Raw genomic sequence first — 19,152 nt, 5'->3', positions numbered from 1 at the left:
ATGGCAACCGGATTCGGACAACTATTTTTTTTTACAAAAATTGCATTTTGGTTTTTTTTTTTAATTAATATCGTTTCTATATTTTATGATGGCATTTTGCTATAATACTTTAAAAATAAATAAATTTAAAGAGATCAAAATGGTGGATCCAAGATGGCGGATCCATGATGGCGGTTATATCAATATAAAGACGCAGTAATGACGACATTGTTGTTGCTAATGACAACCAAAGTTTCAATCAAAGATCAATCAAAGACCGATCAACACGCTTCGAAATCAATACCTAATTACCCAACAGCAGAGCAGTCACTATCATTATCAATAGCATCATTAATTATTGTCATAATCATTGTCATTGTTATTGTTATTATTATAGTTAGAATAATTATTAGTACATTTCCAACAAAATCTCCTTCAGAAAGCGATTTTCAACAATTTCTTTACATTTGTAATACCGCTGTTTGAAACTTTTTTCATTTGGTGATATCGCGAGCGAACTGAATTATCATTTGAAACCTGCAGCAGTGTACGAGCACTCTTCAGTTTATTCAACAATTTGACGTTTCAAACTGCGTAACGGCCGGTCAATGTCCTTCTTTAAAAAAAAAATAAAAAATATAAAAAATAAATATATGTTTATAGTGGTCATGCACTTAGCTTCATATCTCTTCGAGATAGCTAGTTTACAGGCATGACCACTGAAACAGAGGAAACAAATAATTTTAAATGAACATAACAAGGTTAAAAATCCCAACTGGCAGGAGGCAGACCAGAATTGGCTATATACAAAGCGTGGTCGAGGATTTGAACTCGGGACAACCGAGAAACAAATCCAGCTAGTGGCAAGGGCCGGTCTTGAACCGGGGACCTCCAGATTACAACACCAGCGCCCTAAACCACTCGGCCACGCTTGCCTCCTTTAATTGTTCTTGGGAATTTGATTATCAAATAAAATCTCTACATCAGTCCAAAACGTCATTACCGTAGAATCCCGATTTCTCAAACCTCCAGGAAAACAAAACTTGCTTCGAGAAATCGGGGTTTAGGTTACAAAGAAGCACTATCCGAGGGAAACGAGAATTGCTTTGAAAAATCGGGAGTTTCGCCGAGAAACCGAGGGCTCGAGAAATTGGAAGTCTACTGTATTTTGTAGAATTCTACTAAATTAAGTTTCAGAGCTGCCACTAAACTGATAGAAACACTCGTGCAGTTAAGTTCGATTTCATTTTAGGGTGAATAAAGTGATTAATTTACCTGATAATAAATCCTTGTTATGATCAAACTCCATCTGATCACACAAAAGCCGACAGCTGTCTAAATTCCTATTTAGGCAATTCCCCGAGGCCCCTAAGTATCTATTTTGATTTCGCTTTCCATCAACTGAAAATTCAAAACTTACAAGTTTACACGGAGCCGTATCGCAATGAATGGTTTCGTACAAATTGTGAGCGTTGCGTTCTTAGTGGTAAGAGTGATGCGAGTGAGCAGCCAAAATTGCGTGGATGTATCCTATAATTGTAACGATAATCCTGTTCCAACGATCTTCAAGCTGGGGGATCAGTCCTGTGCCTGCAATAGCGCGACACACGCCGGGGCGTTGAAATACGCTAACGGTATCATGTATATTTGCCTGGGCAATAAATGGAAGACCGTTTTGCTTGAAGACGATTACGGCACGCAGAGAAACCCTGGATATTCCTGTAAAGATATCCTGAACAAAACGGGACAGCAGCTCAGCAATGGAGTTTTCTGGATCCACCTTCAAGGTAAATAGATGCTTAATTTAACACTTATACCTCAATTTATCACTTATATCTGTAAAGCGGCCTGTAAACGACAAACTAAATTAAGTTGGCAAACTCACAGTTGGTATGTGTGAACGTCAGAAACAGTTATACATACATACTTGTTGGCAGACAGGTTGGCAAACTTTTGGCGAGAATAGAGACAAGTTCTATTTGACGCCAACAGTTGGCCAACTTGTTTGCCGTTGTTGCTTTATTCACACACACCAACTTGAGTTTGCCAACATGAGTTGGCCATAAGTTTGTCGCGTAAAGGCCGCTTAAGTTTCGAGTGTGCGCGCGCCAAACAAGCACGGTGACGTTAAGTCAAGTCAAAACTATCACTATATAGAATATGTATATAGAATGTTGCAATTAACGTTGAATCCAAAAATTATGCGTGATACCTACATGCTAAAAACCAGTCCACTGTGTGGGCAATTTTGGCCTATTTATACAGACAATTTTTGCTTCAATGTTTTTCACGCCATTGGAGGACGATTGAGCGCAATATGTCACTAGAGTTTCTATAAAAAGTGATAAAATAGACGGAGGTTTTGTATTAGACAATCTTCACCTCTAATAAACAAGAACGGCGTTGTTTAAATAACATCCAGTGATATCACGCTTACATCACGGCAAATTGCACTGTAACCCTAGCGCCATGAAAATTGCAGTGCAAATCCCATTAAAGCCTTTGTGACTGAATGGTCCTTATAGAGCAGGGTTCTGTTACAAGCTTTAGACATTAAATACTGTTTTTTTGTTTAACAGGAAGCCGGGACGCTTTTCCAGTATTTTGTGATATGGCGTCAGGAGGTTTGTTGATAGCTTTTAACAGAGCTAGATTCTTCTTTGTATTAAAGTCGATCGATAAAAACAAACAGAATTGTGTAAAAAAAAATAATGCAAGCGCCCTAAAGGCTTTTGGTAATCTGTTTTCACCGAAAAATCAACATGAGATAAAAGACCATTAAGTCGTTTAGCGCTGCTTTCTCATGATCTGCCGTGATAAGTAACAAAAAAAAACACTCACGATCATTATTTTACTGTATTAGACAGCGAAGTATTGGACAGAAATCATTCAGAAAAGTAAACATGGCGGCATTTGCTAAAAAAATTTTCGTTCATTTGAAAGAATCTACTACAAGTTTGAATCGAATATTCAAAGCATCAGGAATTCAAAGGAGCTACGTCACAGTCAACGCATCTTGAAAAAACTGGCAAGCAAGTTTGTCGTTTGTAATCCGTCCCAATCTTCGTCAGTAGACACCATCTTTGTGTATTTTCGCGTTTATTATCACCCCGTTGTTGTTTTTCTGCGTCAGAAAACTATTACTTCGAGGTTTCCTTCACTTCGAAAGTAATTAGTAAAATGACTTAAAAAATCGCGACACTGCTCCTGTAAATGATTCTGTAAAAAATTCTTTTGGACCAAAAATATTTTCAAGCATAGAAATCGTAGACACAGTAGTTATGTAGATCGCCTTTGCAAACTCGCAACTCGCATATTAGTTTATTTCGACACTCTAGACGTGTTATTTATTTTTAGTAAAAAACACTTCAGAACGTCGTATCGACAAAAAGCAAAGTAAGCCGGCTCCTCCTCCCAATGTTGACATTTTATCGCTGCTTTTACAGAGAGTGACTCTCCTTTGCGAGAATTCTTTACTTTCAGAACTTTACAGTGGAACAAAAACATCAAACACGTGGATTTACGATAGATAGCGATGAGCGTTTTGTAACCAACAAGCTTTGTTGACATCATCATGTACTTCATGTTATTCGTCACCAGGTTGGACCATGGTATTCAAAGTAGTCAGTGGTGTTGACAAAAAAGTGTGGGACTTGTATAACTCGGACCAGGCTTCTGCCGAGTTCGAAAAGGCAGCTCTTGACGTCACAAACCAACATCATGATCATTATAAGAACCGAGTGGTGATGAACTGGCAGAATTTTAATCCAACTCAGGTTAGAATATTTTTATTCTTTTTTTGGACCTTTTATTCACTAAGGCTAATTTTTTTTAGCGTGACATATAGAAAGATACGATGAATCAACCGACCAACATACCCTTAGAACTACAGTGACTCAAATAAAATGAAATTTGCTTCGTTATGCAGTGTACGCATGGAAAGGGATGTTAGTTTCCCCTTTGGTATCTGCGGGGCTTAAACTTTTAGGTGAGGGGAAAAAACTTTGAAAATTCTTATTTTTGGAATTGACGTTTACAATTACATCAACATTTCTTGCTGATTGAACCTTCCAAGACTTGTACGAAACAGACTTAAGCTTCTATTCCGGGACACCAAGGCCAATTGTATCGAGCCAAAACGTACTACGCACAGGTTGATGGGGTATAGGGGCTGGCCAATCGGAATATGATGGACGAGAAACCGCGTGCTTTTGGGCAGGTGTCCAATAGTCGGTCACTGGTTATTCTTATATTCAATGTGGCCAGTAAGATTGCACGTGTGGCAGTCGGTCAATGGGTTATGCTAATAGATCCTAGCTCGCCTTGTTCAATTTGTTTCTCTGTCAACAGGCAAAAGTCATCTTATACGAAGGAGCCGTTGCTAAAAAGGAGCTGGTCTTTGACGCATCAGGGACAGACAAGTTAAACTGGTTTTCTGTGGAGAAACTGACAAACTCGCCGTGGACTGATGTGAAGACCGAGCCAAGGAACTACTTCTCCATACGGGGCGACTGCAGTGGGGCAAACTGTCGCAGTTTCTTCATCAACAGAAACTACGATGGATGTGACGTTGACGCCGGGTGGCTTGTAACCGCAGGTGGTCCGTGGTGCTCTTGGGAAACCAGCGCTTCTCGCAGGGACAGAGTTTTGTATAGCAAGCTGTCCACCTATACCAATTGGAACACAAACGGTGAGGCTTGACGACAGTTTTGAGACTATTGTCCTTAATTTTCATTTTCCCAAGCCTCTATTCTTTTTGATCAACTGACAATTTGAAATACGGGACTTTTACCTTAGGGTGTGATCTTGTGCCCAGAGTGTTTGCGACTGAACGCTTTGGACACAAGAATAAGAACAGGTACACCAAGAAACCAACTTCGCACCAAAGAAAAATTTTTGTTTCCTCGGGAAGACAACAAAAATGTACTAAGGCTTAGTTTTTCCACAATGTAATAATAACATCAATAATTATGACGTCACAGACTTTATGTTTCTGGATTTCCGCAAGGTTGAGTTACAGTTTTCGATTGAAAAACGTTGGAGAAATCTCAAGTATTTTTCATTTTTCCAACACATTGTGCTGCAGAGTCATCTTGAAACTTTAACAAGTGAGATTTTAAGCCTCAGAACTTAAGAAAATTTCGCCAACTGAAAACGTTTAAGAGGGGAGATTGAATAATTTGATTACGTGTCGCTAAACTTTTCCTGTTTCATCCTTTTAACAGCTAATGTTGGAGTTGCAGATGTGCTTGCAGTTTTCTTGATATAAGGTAACTCATAAGCTAGTCTAGTCTTATCGTGTCAACTTTATTTGGGGGATTAGGGATGACGCAGTGGTTAGAGCGCTCGACTCCCACCAATGTGGCCCGAGTTCGATTCCCAGACCCGGAGTCATATGTGGGTTGAGTTTTTTGTTGGTTCTCGTCCTTGCTTCGAGGGTTTTTCTCCGGGTTCTCCGGTTTTCCTCCCTCTTCAAAAACCAACACTTCTAAATTTCAATTCGATTGGGAATCCGAGGGCCAAATGATTGCGAGGGCCTGTTTATATGGTGGAGGGCTGTCCCTGGTAGGAGGGTTACCCTCCATACCGAGCCACCCCAGGCGAGAGAGCTTTTCATACGTTTCTTTATAAATAGCTGCGAACCGTTTATATGAGAAATTGCAAAGTCGGCTCGGGGGGCAGGGTGACCCTGGGTGGAGGGTCACTCGCTTTGAAGGTAGAGTGACCCTGGGGAGCGAGCGAACTTTTTTGCATATAAACAGTTTGGTTATTTTCGCCTCGCCTACCAGGGACAAGTTGACACATACAGAGCATGCGCAAACGCTGCAGTCGACCAAAACAAAATTGCAGATACATTGAAATCGAAGTCGGCAGTAAATTTGTCCAATAAATGGTCGTAGTCGATGTTTGAGCGTTCCTGATTTAAAAAAAGCAGACATAATAGATATTTCAAAATAACTCTCGCCAGTCTTTTGAACCGAGAGGGCCAAGTTTTGGCTCGGTCAATAGGGACAACTTTTTCATATAAACGCTCGGCAAAAGATAGCTCGGGGGAGAGGGTAGCCCTATTACCAGGGACAACTCTCCTCCATATACAACAACAACAACAAGCTTTATTTGCATGACTGTAAATTTGTTACAATATTGCAAAAGCGTAAACTTATTTAGTAATAATAATAATAAAAATAATAAAATAATAATATATAGTAAAAAACAAAAATGATTCATATAAAATTTAGTATTTTGTTACGTAAATCAAAACAAGATGATATAAATTTAATCAATTGCATGGTCACAAAATGATCGGGAGAATTCATTCATTCTAAAATCAAGTCAGGCACTGGTAGTTGGCTGACATTTAAGATGATAGGCTGTATTGTCTTGTAAAAGTTATCTCTTATTGTTGCATATTTGGAACAATAAAAGAGAAAATGAATTTCATCTTCGGTTTTATTACAATCACAGACCGGGCAGAGCCTATTATGTCTGGGCGTATTGTTATATCTGCCTAGTTCGATCATTAACTTATGATTGCTAATACGTAATTTAGCTAATGTTCTCCTACCAGAAACTCTCCTAGTTAGCTCTAGATAATTGGAGGTAGCATATTCGTTCTTAAAAGATCTATAGAATTCTAGTTTTTGAGAATGCTGTAGAGTATGCTGCCAATACGAAATATATTTCTGTTTCATTAACTGCAGAAACATTGTCACTTTTGCGGTGTCTTCTAAATCAGGATTAAAATTACCAAAATTAAAATATTCGGATATCTTCATAAGATTAGAGTAAAAACTATTTTTACCAGCGGTGTGAAGTTCTAATGAAATTAAAAAAGACTGTCTAACAAAAGAATCCGGTTGCTTTTCTTGGAGATATATCAAATAGTTGAGGATTCTTTGATTAATGGTGATAAGGAGAGGAAATCGACCAAGCTCAGCTCTACATGCAACATTAGAAGCCTTATTACTGACTTCAAGATAGCGTTTACAAAACTGTAGATGTGTTCTTTCAATTTGTGAACCATCCCAGGCCTTAAAATCAGATTTTACATAACCACCCCAAATTTCACTATTATAGAGCAGAATTGGAGATATCATTGCATCAAAGATTCTACAGGCAAGAGAAGGTTTCAATCTACTAAAATTTGTGTGTCGTCTCAAACTAAAAAGTGCACGAAGTCCTTTCTCTTTTAGGTGATCAAGTGAGATTTTAAAATTTCCTGTAGAAGATATTTTGGTTCCTAAATAAGTGTAATCTTGTACAACATCAATTGTTTGATTTCCTATGTAAAATACATGTTCAGTACATTTTTTCGCACGTTTTTGAAAAACCATTATCTTGGTTTTTTTGGGATTTACGCTCAACATCCACGTGTTGCAGTTTGTGTCTAATGTGTTAAGACAGTTTTGCAAACCTGTTTTGGAACGTGATAAAAAAATTAAATCGTCGGCATATAGTAGAGCGTTTAATTTTGTACCGTTTGGTAGGACAAAAGGATCAGACAGAATATTTTCAAATGAGAACGGTAAATCGTTAATATAAAGGTTGAAAAGTAGTGGACTTAAAACGCAACCTTGTCGTACACCTCTCATATATTGAAAGGGTCGTGTCTGATACTGATCAATTTTTATCGAACAAGAAGACTTAGAATAAAGGCTTTTAATTAAATTGTAGAAGGATCCCCCTAAATTAATTTGCAATAACTTACTTAAAAGCCCATTATGCCAGACTGAGTCGAAAGCTTTTCTAAAATCGACAAAGCAAGCATAAATTTTGCCATTGTGATTATGGACGTACTTGTCTATCAAAGTTCGGAGTGTGAAAACATGGTCTGCTGTTCGATTGTTAGGCATGAAGCCGATCTGTGACTTGTGTAATATATGATTGGTGTTGAAATACTCGAGAAGCCTTTGATTTAAAATAGAACAAAACAGTTTACCCAGACAACTCGAAACGCAGATACCACGGTAATTTGACGGATCACTTCTTCCACCCGATTTATAAATTGGCGTTATGAGACCACCACACCATGTTTGAGGCATGGAAACTGAATTTAGAACTCCATTGAAAAGTGTGTAATATACGGGCATAAAGTCGTTGATACTTGCTTTAATCATTTCATTTTTGAGTCTAATGCTTGCGTGCGCTTTGCGCATGCGCATTAGACTCTTTGTTATATGAAAAAAGCTGTTAGCAATCCCAAGGGAATGGTTCGGGATCGATAATCGTTCGCTGTAATGTAGAAAACAATGATCAGCTGCAAGAACGGACTCCGTACGGACACGCACGATTAGTTTCAATTAAAAACAGCCAATCAGCGACACGTGTTCCCACGCATAATTAAAAGTTCTTTCTCAAGTCACGATTATTCAACACTTGAACAGGACGAAATAATTTTCCAGTTAAGACATTTGTAAGCTTTTTGTGAAAATAAATCTTCGTTTTCAGTTCAGTTAAGCACTTGTGTTTTCGTCTTGCTTAAAAAGCAAGACGTCTTTGAGAAAAAATATTTCGACGGCGACTCGCGTTTATTTACACAATGCGACCAAATACTTATTTTGTTTTAAAAAATAGAAAACTTTACCTCGGTTTTTGTATTTAAGTCATTCGAATTTTGACCAATTTTTTCTTTACAGTGCAAACAAAAACCTTCAAAAATAAAAGATGTACATGGATAAATGTAAATCAAGTTACGCGACTAAATCAAAATGCATTTGTTTGGCCGCTTTGCAGTATTACACTGTCCCGGCCTTTGCCATACACTGAAATCGAATTTCACGCTTTTACGACTCTCAGAGATCTTAAGTTCTTCTTACAGCTAGAAAAATCATAAAATGGTTACATTGATATGGAAGTGATGATTCGCGAAATTTGTACATCATGATAAACAGTCTTCGCTCCTGTGTATGGTAGCTCGATAATAATTGCCTAGTTTCCAGCGTTCAAAAGGTCATCATTATATTGACGTGAGCATTTACACCCGTTTTTAGGAAAATCTGTCACTAAGTGCTTACAGTACAATGGAGTAACAGTCACTATTTCAAGTGCTTTTATTGCAAAATCTGTTTCAAGAGTCATCATCAAAATGGTGAAAAATCTGAAAGAAAACGATGTGAAGTTCTTCAACCCTTGTTGTAATGAACATGCTTTTTGCAAATCGTCACGCAATCTTGTCCAAATGTTTAATCGTTTCTGCTTTTACGGACAATACGGAAGAAGTAACATCAACTCCTGTTCATACTTTAAATTTTGTGAAGCATATAACATTTATGACTGTTTCGTTTTCATCCATAATCCTCCACGATGCCCCTAGCTTGCTATAAGCATTTTAAATTAAACTCCCGAACACAAACCTCTAACCAATTTTAACCGGCTTACGAAAACCACGCAATCTGTATCACTATGCCATACGGCATTAGACTCATGTCACCCTTGGTGACCTATTTTTAATTTTATCTGAATAAGAAGATGTGTTGTTCTTTAACTTTTTGGCAGTTTTTCGTATTTCAATTTCGGTAATCAAGGGATCCAATGGCCGAAATTGTTTTTTCCGGACTTCTTCTTCTTGAAGTTCGTTACAGATTTTCTCTTGAATGGGATTAAGTCGATCATTGGAGTGAAGAGATTCAAAATATCGCAGCCAATTTTCTTCTGACACTAAAAGAGTATCTTCTTTTTAACTTGGAAAATTCCGAGTTTTGGTGAGCGGGCCGATTTCACTCCTTCCCTCCTTCCCTCCTTCACTCCTTCCCTCCTGCCATCGATTCCTGTAAACATTTTAATTGAATTAATTAATTAATATCAAATTGAATTAATCAATTAATCTTGTGAAGCGGGTAGGGGGTTGGCTAAAATGCGACCTCTATCTGTGTTACTTTATATGAAGTACACAAAGGCTATATATTTGTTTCTGAAAACCAAATGTTCTCCTTGTGGTATGCATTCTTCCAGGCGTAGACCCAAGCACACGGAATTTTGTGCTGAACGCATGCGCATATATGAAGTACACAAAGACGACATATTTTCACCAAATCTTACTGAGAACTGGTTAAAACTCAACAAAATTAGGGGTTCGATTTATCTCCGAGTATTTCCGAAAAAAATTAGATGGTACTAGAAAAGAGTTCAATTTGAATGAAATATTTATCTATAAGCCGAGCGGTCATCAACAAACGAAAATTAACAAGCGTTTGTATTTATTCTTGGTCATTACTTTTTATTTTAGTGGCGGCTCCTTAAAATCCATTTGGTTTAATGAAGCAACGTTAGGAATGAAGTTTTCTGCCTGAGTCTGTTTCTGTTCCTTTCCTTCAGTTCCTTTCTTTAAGTTTAGTTAATTTGCAGAATCACTGCTTACGTGACTTTTCAAGAGAAGAAGGGTCAAGAAGGAAGCGATCTATTTGACTTGTTGTCGCGACACCAGAAACTGGCCAATCAGAAGCAGTTGTTCCCACGCGCTTGGTAAACATTGTAACACGATCTGACAGAAATCGCCTGCATGTAATATTTTTGTTCAAAAGCGAAAACTTAAAATACCACGACTTCTCTGCTAAAAGACACCACTTCAGAAGAGTTTGATTGGATTGAGAATTCTCGACAAATACTGGTAACAGCACATGTTTCGTTTTGATGACATTTAAAGTTCACTCGCTGGATCTGCTTGATTTTTTCGCTAGCAACCTGGCGAATTGCGACGAACTGAAGATTCACTGAATCATCAGGAATCATCCCGTATTCTCTGGCGATTTTGCAGTTGTTCTGAACTGTTTCTTCCTCGACAACAACTTTTAATTTGAAGGTTTCGTTGTTTGAAAACCAGAAGCTTTTGGCATGATGATCGATAACTGCAGAAGAATGCGTGATTTGAGATGGGATTCTGAACTCAGGTGAATGTTTTGTCACGCTTGTGCAAGGTTCTGTTAATAAATTCATTCTTTATCAGTGATTTGTTGTTTTTCAATTACATAGTTGTGATTTAACGAAAATGTTGATTCGCTGCACGTGGATTGTTTTATAGTTTGAAGGAAAAATTGGGTCTCGGCTTATAGCCGAGTGATTTGGGTTTATTTTTTGTCAGAGTCTAACTGGTTCCAAAAACTAAAAGACTAGGGTCTCGGCTTATAGCCGAATAAATACGGTACTACATGCTTACCTACCAGCCGAAATATTGTATTAATGTCAGTTTTCTTGAAATAGACCAAAACCTACTTTCTCTAATGATTATATTATTTTGCCTAACCTTCAAAAAACAAAAAGGAAAAATAAAAAGAAAGAAAACAATTTGCAACCGTTGGGAACTCTATCTCTTGCCCTTTCGGCCTGCTCTCGATGAGCAGCTAGATGACAATGAAACTAAGTGAAGTGAACTGAATTGTGGAAAGTTTAACAGCATTTGTTTTAGCAAATCTCTATTTGTCAGTTTGTTGTTTTCGATTCTTGTTTCATAATAAATTTTCCGAGTTTAGTGGCTCATAGCCACTTTGAATAGTTATTTAATAGTGTCATCCATTGATTTTAAACATTTCCAAAAGTTAGCCGCATCTGAATTGTTAACAGCTTCCTCCAAGTTATGAAGCTTGCTATTACAATAGTCGTTCTTTTTAGATTTAAGTAAACTTTTGTATTGCATTAGAACGACGTGGTAATTTTCACGTAAAATTGAGTTCAGGGGGTCTCTGTGTTTTTGGTTTGCCAATTTCCTCAATTCATGTCTTTTTAATCTACACTCCCGATCAAACCATTTTTTGTTTGACGATGACTGGATACGCTTACGCTTTTTTGTGGTTTTAATCTTTAAACATTGTCTTGCAGTTGTGTTAAAAATATTTTCTACTTTATCAAGGGAAGTGTTAACATCGTTAATATGTGCTCTTTCGTCTATGTAATTTTGTATGAGAGTTTGGATAACTGGCGAGCGTAAAGCATCTTTGAATTTCTGTGTAGAATCGCTTTCGCAAACAAACTGTTTTGATATGCGCGTTAAAGAGTTGATGTTATTATGCGATCCTTTTGGAATACATGTATCAGAATTGGTCGAATTAATATTTAGCCAAGTCACTATAGGGCTATGATCTGATAATGAAGTGGGCTGTTTTACTATAAAATTTGAAACATTTAAGAATAAATCTTGATCGCACAGTGCGTAATCAATTACACTTATACCATTTCTCCCGTGAAAGGTAAACAGGCCCTTAGTCGCAAGACTATTTAGTGCTACCCTCCTAAAATAAAGACGATCTATTTATTTATTTGTTTATTTGTGTGTGTGTGTGTTTCACTTACGCTTGACTTCTTCCTTTTTAATTTTAGAACTGAGACGAGGCAAGGGGATTACCAGATTTGTTTACCATCTTTATTTCTTGTTGTAAAAAAATATCCAAAGAAAAAGTTAAAACTGCAATGCAAATAAAGAAGAAATGCCTGAATCAAGAATCGTTCGCTGTCATTTATTTGAATAAAAAATCCGATTCAAATGGAGTGAGGCCTGACCAGGCCATTCTAACATCAATGTTTACATGTAAAGGGAAAATTTTTTCTCGTACAGACCTCGTACCAGTTGAATAACATCAATAGAAACAGACCTTTTTTCTAAGGTAGGGGTGTGGGTTGACAACGGCTAGCTAATTAACGTTTTTTGGGGGGGAGGATGGCTAAAAATTTTCGCGGAGAATCTAAAAAATTGCCGGCCATAGAAAAACTCGACACACATGCGCACACATGCGCAATGAAGCGCTGGATGACCCAGGGGTGCTTAGTTACTTAGCAACCGAATGCAGAATTTGCAAAAACACAATCCCAGTTTTATCGATCGCGTAAAACTGCTTTTGACTCTGCGTAGATCACACGAGTAAACGAAACGGGTCTTTATAAGTTATGGCGCTTCCGATCGTCTCGTTTGATTATGATCGTCTCGTTTATTATGACAAGTAAACACGTTTTAAATATGAGAACCTCCATAACATTTTTCATGTTCAGACAAGCAAAGTCACGGTTAAAACATGAAAACTTCTTTTGGTGATAAGGATGGCTTGTCGAGAACAAGTCTCTCTTCGAACAAACGCTTCGCCAACATATTGTCCAAATAAACGAATAGCGGTTTGAGTGGAAGTGAAGGCTTCCCATTCTCTTCTTTTCTCAATCACGATGTAATGAGCTTTCCTGCCGCCTTGAAAATTACTAGTCCCTTTTATTTTTTCTAAACCATTTAAGCACACATTTCGAGTAAGAGTTTTAATTATGGCTTTTTTCTTGTTGCCATCGTTTTGATATCGAAATGTTTTCCGTGTCATTTTCAACAATGAAGCGCCAACAAATGGAAACAAACCGCTACTTTTATTAAACGTCCAACATTCAAATGGAATATCAAACGCTCTTTAAGGGTGACTGAAAATGCTTTTAACCTCAAAATATCTTCTGTTGTGTTTCCTAGAACAACATCCGTTCCAGTTTTGCTTTTGTTTTCCTTTTTTAGCTTTCTTCAAAAACTATCATGTGAGGTATTGCATGAATTTGCAGCTAACGTGTAATGAGTTTCAAATTCCCATCAAACAAATTAAGATTTAGCTTTAAACGTAATTAAAAAAATTATAATGATAATAATACAATTTGTTAAAAATTAACAGCAATTTTTTTTTTATAAAAAGATGGCAAACTACGAACTTATCAGATCAACCTATCTGAAGCCAAAAGTGATTAAAGTTACAGGGCTGCTGCTAAATCGATAGACCTTCGTGCAATTGAATTCGTTGTAGGTTAAATAAACCGATTAATTTACCTGACAATAAATTTCTAGTCATATTCAAACTCCACCTGATCACACACAAGTCTACAGCTGTCTAAATTTCTACTTAATAATTCCTCTCTATCTATTTAGAACTCACTTTCTTTCGAGCAGTGAGAGCGCACGAGATTACAGCGAGCTGTATCGCAATGAATGGCTTTGTACGAATTTTGAGCGTTGCTTTCTTTGTCACGCGAGTGAGCGGCCAATTTGAAAATTGCGTGGATATAACCCTTGATTGTAATCAACCTGTTCCATCGATCTACAAACTGGGGGATCGGTCCTGTGCCTGCGACAGAGCGATACATGCCGGGGCGTTAAAGTACGCTAATGGGAACGTGTATGTATGTCTGGGCAGCAAATGGAAAGCCCTTTGGCTTGACGAGGATTTCGGAACGAAGAACAACCCTGGACTTTCCTGTAAAGATATCTTAACCAAAGGTGGAAACCAGCTCAGTAATGGAGTTTACTGGATCCATCTTAACGGTAAATAGATGCTTAAAGCGCTTTCCATTAGTCAGTATTAACTGGCCGGCCAGACCGCTATGTTGGAGAAGAGAATTTTGTTGTATTTTGTATTTGGAGAAGAGATTTTTCCTGCCAAATCAGTCAATGTATAAATATTATACACTGTTGTTGTCGATTTGTGGAAAAATCTCGTGGAAACTGCCCGTTTCACATTTAAAACCACCGGACCGGCCAGTTCTGAAAAATGGAAAGCGCCCTTAATTTAACACTCTGATGGAAATGGTCAAGTTCTTAGAACTATATGAATATATCCGTAATTCTCGCTTGTGCGCGCCATACAAGCATGGCGATGTCAGGTCAGAGCTTTCAATATAGATTGCGAAAACTAACTGTCAATCCAAAGATTATCCATGACACCTACATGCTAAAATTCCATCCACTGTGGGCCGAGTAATGGCCCATTTACACATACAATTTTTGGTTCAATGTTTATCGCGATTCTACTGCGATTTTTGTTGCGCTAGTGCGTTTGACGGCTATTTCAGCACGATATCACTAGAATTTCTATAAACGTGATGAAATAAACGGAAATTTTATACAGTAACTGCGAAAATTCTCGCGCGCTCATTGGTCAAATTTTATGGTCGATGAGAGTATTGACCATGAAAATGACGTAAACTGTAACGCAACGGAAGACAAATTACGGAAAACTAGAGATATTGACGTGACTTTTTCAAAAGACATAATCAAGCGAGTTTCAAAAAAGGCAGTTTGATCATTTATGACGAAACTTTCACACATCCGTCGGCTTCAAGTAACAAGAAAATGCGATCTTAAGGGCTGTCACGCGCGCATAGCTTTGCACTCCATCTTATTCGCCAGAAATTTTCTGTGTTATGCTATTAAATAAATCGACCACAATTTCCATGGTCTACACTCTTATAAACCATAGAAAATGACGTCATAAAATGTCCAAAACTTTGCAGTGAAACAACTCCCCTAACGGCTCGTGGTTCCGGATCCACTTAAGTTTCGAAAATTTCATTGCGTAATTTCTATGGTCTATAAGAGTGTAGACCATAAAAATGTCGTCGATTTGTTTATCAGACAACCTGCACCTCTAATAAACAAGAATGCCCAGTAATATCATATTCACATCACGAAAAATCGCACTGTCAGCCTAGCGCCACAATAATCGCATTAAAACTAGGAACTCCACTGACGAATGACCCTTTATAGGGCAGGCTTCTGTTTCTAGCTATAGATATTGAATACTGCTTTCTTCTTTTACAGGAAGCTATGAAGCTTTTCCAGTTTATTGTGACATGGCTTCGGGAGGTTAGTTGATAACAAAGCTAGTTTCTGGCCACCAATCGATAACTGAAAAAACAAATACAACTGCGGAGGTGTCAAAACAAAAGTAGAAGCTTTGAAGCTATTAATAATAATTTGTCGCTGAAAACTTAGCAAGGGTTAAAAGACCATAAATCGTTTGTCGATGCTTTCTCATAGACTGACATAGATTAAGGCGAGACCAATTCGGCATTTCGAGGACGTTTTTGAATTTCATTAATTCCAACTTGGAAAAGATTGCCGTCAAGGCCGACGCTTACATGGGATTTTGGTCCGATGATATATCTTATAGAAATCATACAATTTGATTGGCTAAGTTCGTACTCTATCAATCATAAGTGTGCAGTGGCGTGAGGTCGAATACGTAGTTTCGGCGAAATTCAGTTCCCGAGAAGACAGTCACACTGTTACGTGACTTAAAAAAATCAAATAAACTGTTAATGAAGACCGTTTACACAGCTGCAAATTTCAAATTTCAAATCATAATTTCTTCCACTTGTTATTTTGGATGAAGTTTTATACTTCTGAAAATGTAAAGAAATAATAAGAAATTTTTATTTGAAGAAAATTTGATTAGCAGTGAACTCGATGAGGTGATAGTTGATTTGGTCTTCGGTCTCATCAAACTAACACTTTAAAGAAATCTCGATCTATTTATTTCATCGTACTAATTTTTGTAAACTTAATTAATTTTAATTTGGGGTACGATAAAAGTTGTTGTTTTCGAAGAGCGCAAGTGGAGCTCCATACCTTGAAAAATTTGGTAAACTCAGCGAACTGAAAATTGTGGCTGCGATTTTGATTGTCCATCCGTCCGTCTATTTGTACGTACGTACAGGTAGGTGCGCTGTTTTGTTTCTGCACAGAAAAGCAAAAACACACGAATAAAAAATTTCTCACCAATGAAAATGGAATTATCGGGTAAATTCAGAAATAAATAAAGGGAAAAGTAAATAGTTGTTGACTGTTTAAAAAAAAAAAGAAATACCGAGCAATGATAAACGTAGCACTAAGAAGCGAAGTACCTAGCAACGAAATAAATATATAACAGTTCGACGTAAATTAAATTTTTCAGCAAAACTGCAAACAAATCATGCCAGGCAAGTCAAAATACCACTTACGAGTAAAACTACCCACCGATACTACACAGTAAAACATTTAAACGCCGATCTTATATCCAAAATTTGCTCTATTTTACTTTCGAATTGACGTCGCTCTCGTGAATTTAGAGTCGTAAACAAATATTTACGCCAAACCAAGTTTTCGTTGCGAGTTACTTGATTTCAGACTTTCTCTATCAAAATCTATAGTTCGACCAATTAAAATAGATTAGTAAATAATAAAGATGGTAAATTTCAAGCTCGGAGATAAGGCCGTGGGACAAAGAAAAAATCTGAGTCCCCGACGAGAATCGAATCCATGGCTTCCCAACCGGTTTTCAGGCGCACGGATCAAAAACAAGATTTATGCCGTAGCTAGCGCTTCGCAAATAACAAACTCTCGCGGATTTGCAGGACACAAAACTCATCATGTACTTCATGTTATTCATCACCAGGTTGGACCTTGGTATTCAAAGTTGTCAGTGGTGTTGATAAGAAGGTGTGGGACTTGTATAACTCAAATCAGGCCTCCGCCGAGTTAGTAACAGCAGCCCTTGACGTCACAAATCAACATCAAGATCACTATAAGAACCGAGTGGTGATGAACTGGCAGAATTTTAATCCATCTCAGGTAAAAAAGAAAAAAAATGTACGTACCTTTTAAAACACCTTCCATTCGCTAGTGTACTCTAATAGCATTATCAGTATAGAAAGATGGGATTGGCCAAAGACCGCCCAGCATTGCTTCTGAACATGTGAGACCTTTTTTTCATACATGGAGTAAACATCGCACTTAACCTTTTTTAAAGTTAAGCCAGAAACAGTGTAGTGTAGCCAATCAGGTTGCTAGTTTCCAAAAGTGTGTCGCTAGGTTTTGCTAATAATAGTTGCCCGTGTAGCCAATACTCGTATTGGCTACACGGGTTCCTGTGTAGCCAATAAGATTGCGAGTGTGACAATGGCCAACCCTTGATTTGTTTCTCTAACAACAGGCGAAAGTGGTATTATACGAAGGAGGTGTTGTTAAAAAGGAGCTGGTCTTTGACGCATCAGGGACAGACAAGTTAAACTGGTTTTCTGTGGAGAAACTGACCACCTCTTCATGGACTGATATAAAGACCGAGCCAAAGAACTTCTTCTCAATACAGGGCGACTGCAGCGGAGCAAGCTGTCGCAGTTTTTTCATTAACAGAAGCTACGGCGGATGTAGCACTGATGAGGGGTGGCTAGTGGTAACCGCAGGTGGTGGTCAGTGCTCTTGGGAAACCAGCGCCTCTCACAGGAACAGCGTGTTGTACAGCAAGCATTCCGTCAACGCTTACTGGGACGTGAATTCTTGTGAGGCTCGCTCATAATTCTGATACTTTTGTTCCTAGTTTTCATTATTCTTGATCAACCTTTATCAAATTAGGAACTCCGAGAGTGAGACTCTCTGTGCTTCGAGGAGACTTAACACTCTCGGCACGAGATTGGAAACGGGAACTCGGGAAAACAACGCGGCCGCACTATGTTTTTGTTCTTAAGAATATACAACTTTGTAATTAGGCTTAATCTTCCCACTATACAATAATGAATGACATCAGAACTTACGACGTGACAGACTTTAAGTCTTAGGATCTCCGCAAGGTTCAGATACAATTTTGAATGAAAAATGTTAAAAAAATGCTCGGCTCAACGATCAGACGGTATTTTTTCCAACATATCGTTTGCTATAGATTTATCATGAAACAACAGACATTAATATTTTTAATTGTAAAAAAAATCGAATTTCGCCTGCTGCAAACGTTTTATTGTAGTGGGTTCATTAAATGATTTTTTTTTTTTTTTTGCGCGTCGCTAAGCTTTTCCTCTTTTTTTTCTCTTTAACAGACATTGGACTTTCAGATGTGCTTGCAGTTCTGTTGATATAAGGTAACACATGGAGTTATGATGATGATGTTTATTTTGTTCATTTGGTGCATTTTTATATATTTAAAAGCTTAATCTTGCCCTTTTTTAATTTCAGAACTGAGAAGAAAGGCAAGGGAAACGACAAAGTGTATATCAGCTTGATTTGCATTACAAAAAAATAGTCTGCGTTAGCCTGCGTTCGACGGGTTACTGCAGCATGAAGCGAGAAGGAGTATTTCTACTCACCGCTTGATGGATAGATTAGAAAAAATAGGCAGAGTAAAGTTTAAACTACAAATAAAATTAACAGGCGTAATTCAAGAATTTGCACTCTTTCTCATTAAATTAAACTAAAAGTTTCGATTCAAAAGGAGTGAGGCTGTACTGGCCATCGTCACATTAATATTAAAAAGGACAACATTTCCCCTGAACAGACCTCATAACAGTTGAATAACATGAAACAGACGTTTTTTGTTGGGGGAGAGACGGGTGGTAACAACGGCTAACTAATAAACGCTGTTTTGGCAGGGCTGTTAAAGGGACTGTGTCACGTGATTTTAGCTAAATTTAAGTATGGAAAAT

The 19,152-nt window shown here is 37.7% G+C and overlaps 1 protein-coding gene across 1 annotated transcript; it reads left to right on the top strand.

The window, feature by feature from the left end:
* The first annotated feature begins 994 nt into the window (after positions 1–994).
* On the top strand, positions 995–18,932 carry LOC144635374 (uncharacterized). The gene is made up of 11 exons (XM_078494482.1): positions 995–1,766; positions 2,559–2,603; positions 3,580–3,755; positions 4,330–4,669; positions 5,205–5,243; positions 13,832–14,245; positions 15,521–15,565; positions 17,136–17,311; positions 17,673–18,018; positions 18,550–18,591; positions 18,686–18,932. Exons 1-10 carry the CDS (start codon positions 1,424–1,426, stop codon positions 18,588–18,590), a joined length of 1,965 nt encoding a protein of 654 aa, XP_078350608.1. The 5' UTR covers positions 995–1,423; the 3' UTR covers position 18,591; positions 18,686–18,932.
* Positions 18,933–19,152: the final 220 nt, after the last annotated feature.

Source organism: Oculina patagonica, chromosome 13, assembly GCF_052425735.1.
Source record: "Oculina patagonica isolate OP01 chromosome 13, crgOcupat, whole genome shotgun sequence".
NCBI lineage: Eukaryota > Metazoa > Cnidaria > Anthozoa > Scleractinia > Oculinidae > Oculina > Oculina patagonica.
This window is presented reverse-complemented; position numbering and strand designations above follow the sequence as displayed.

What these genes read in the sequence shown, in the direction of transcription:
- LOC144635374 (XM_078494482.1), top strand. Translation starts at nt 1,424, where the DNA reads ATGAATGGTTTCGTACAAATTGTGAGCGTTGCGTTCTTAGTGGTAAGA. An exon ending in TTGTGATATGGCGTCAGGAG is followed by an intron (nt 2,604 to 3,579) that starts GTTTGTTGATAG and finishes ATTCGTCACCAG; the next exon opens with GTTGGACCATGGTATTCAAA. An exon ending in AGAATTTTAATCCATCTCAG is followed by an intron (nt 17,312 to 17,672) that starts GTAAAAAAGAAA and finishes CTCTAACAACAG; the next exon opens with GCGAAAGTGGTATTATACGA.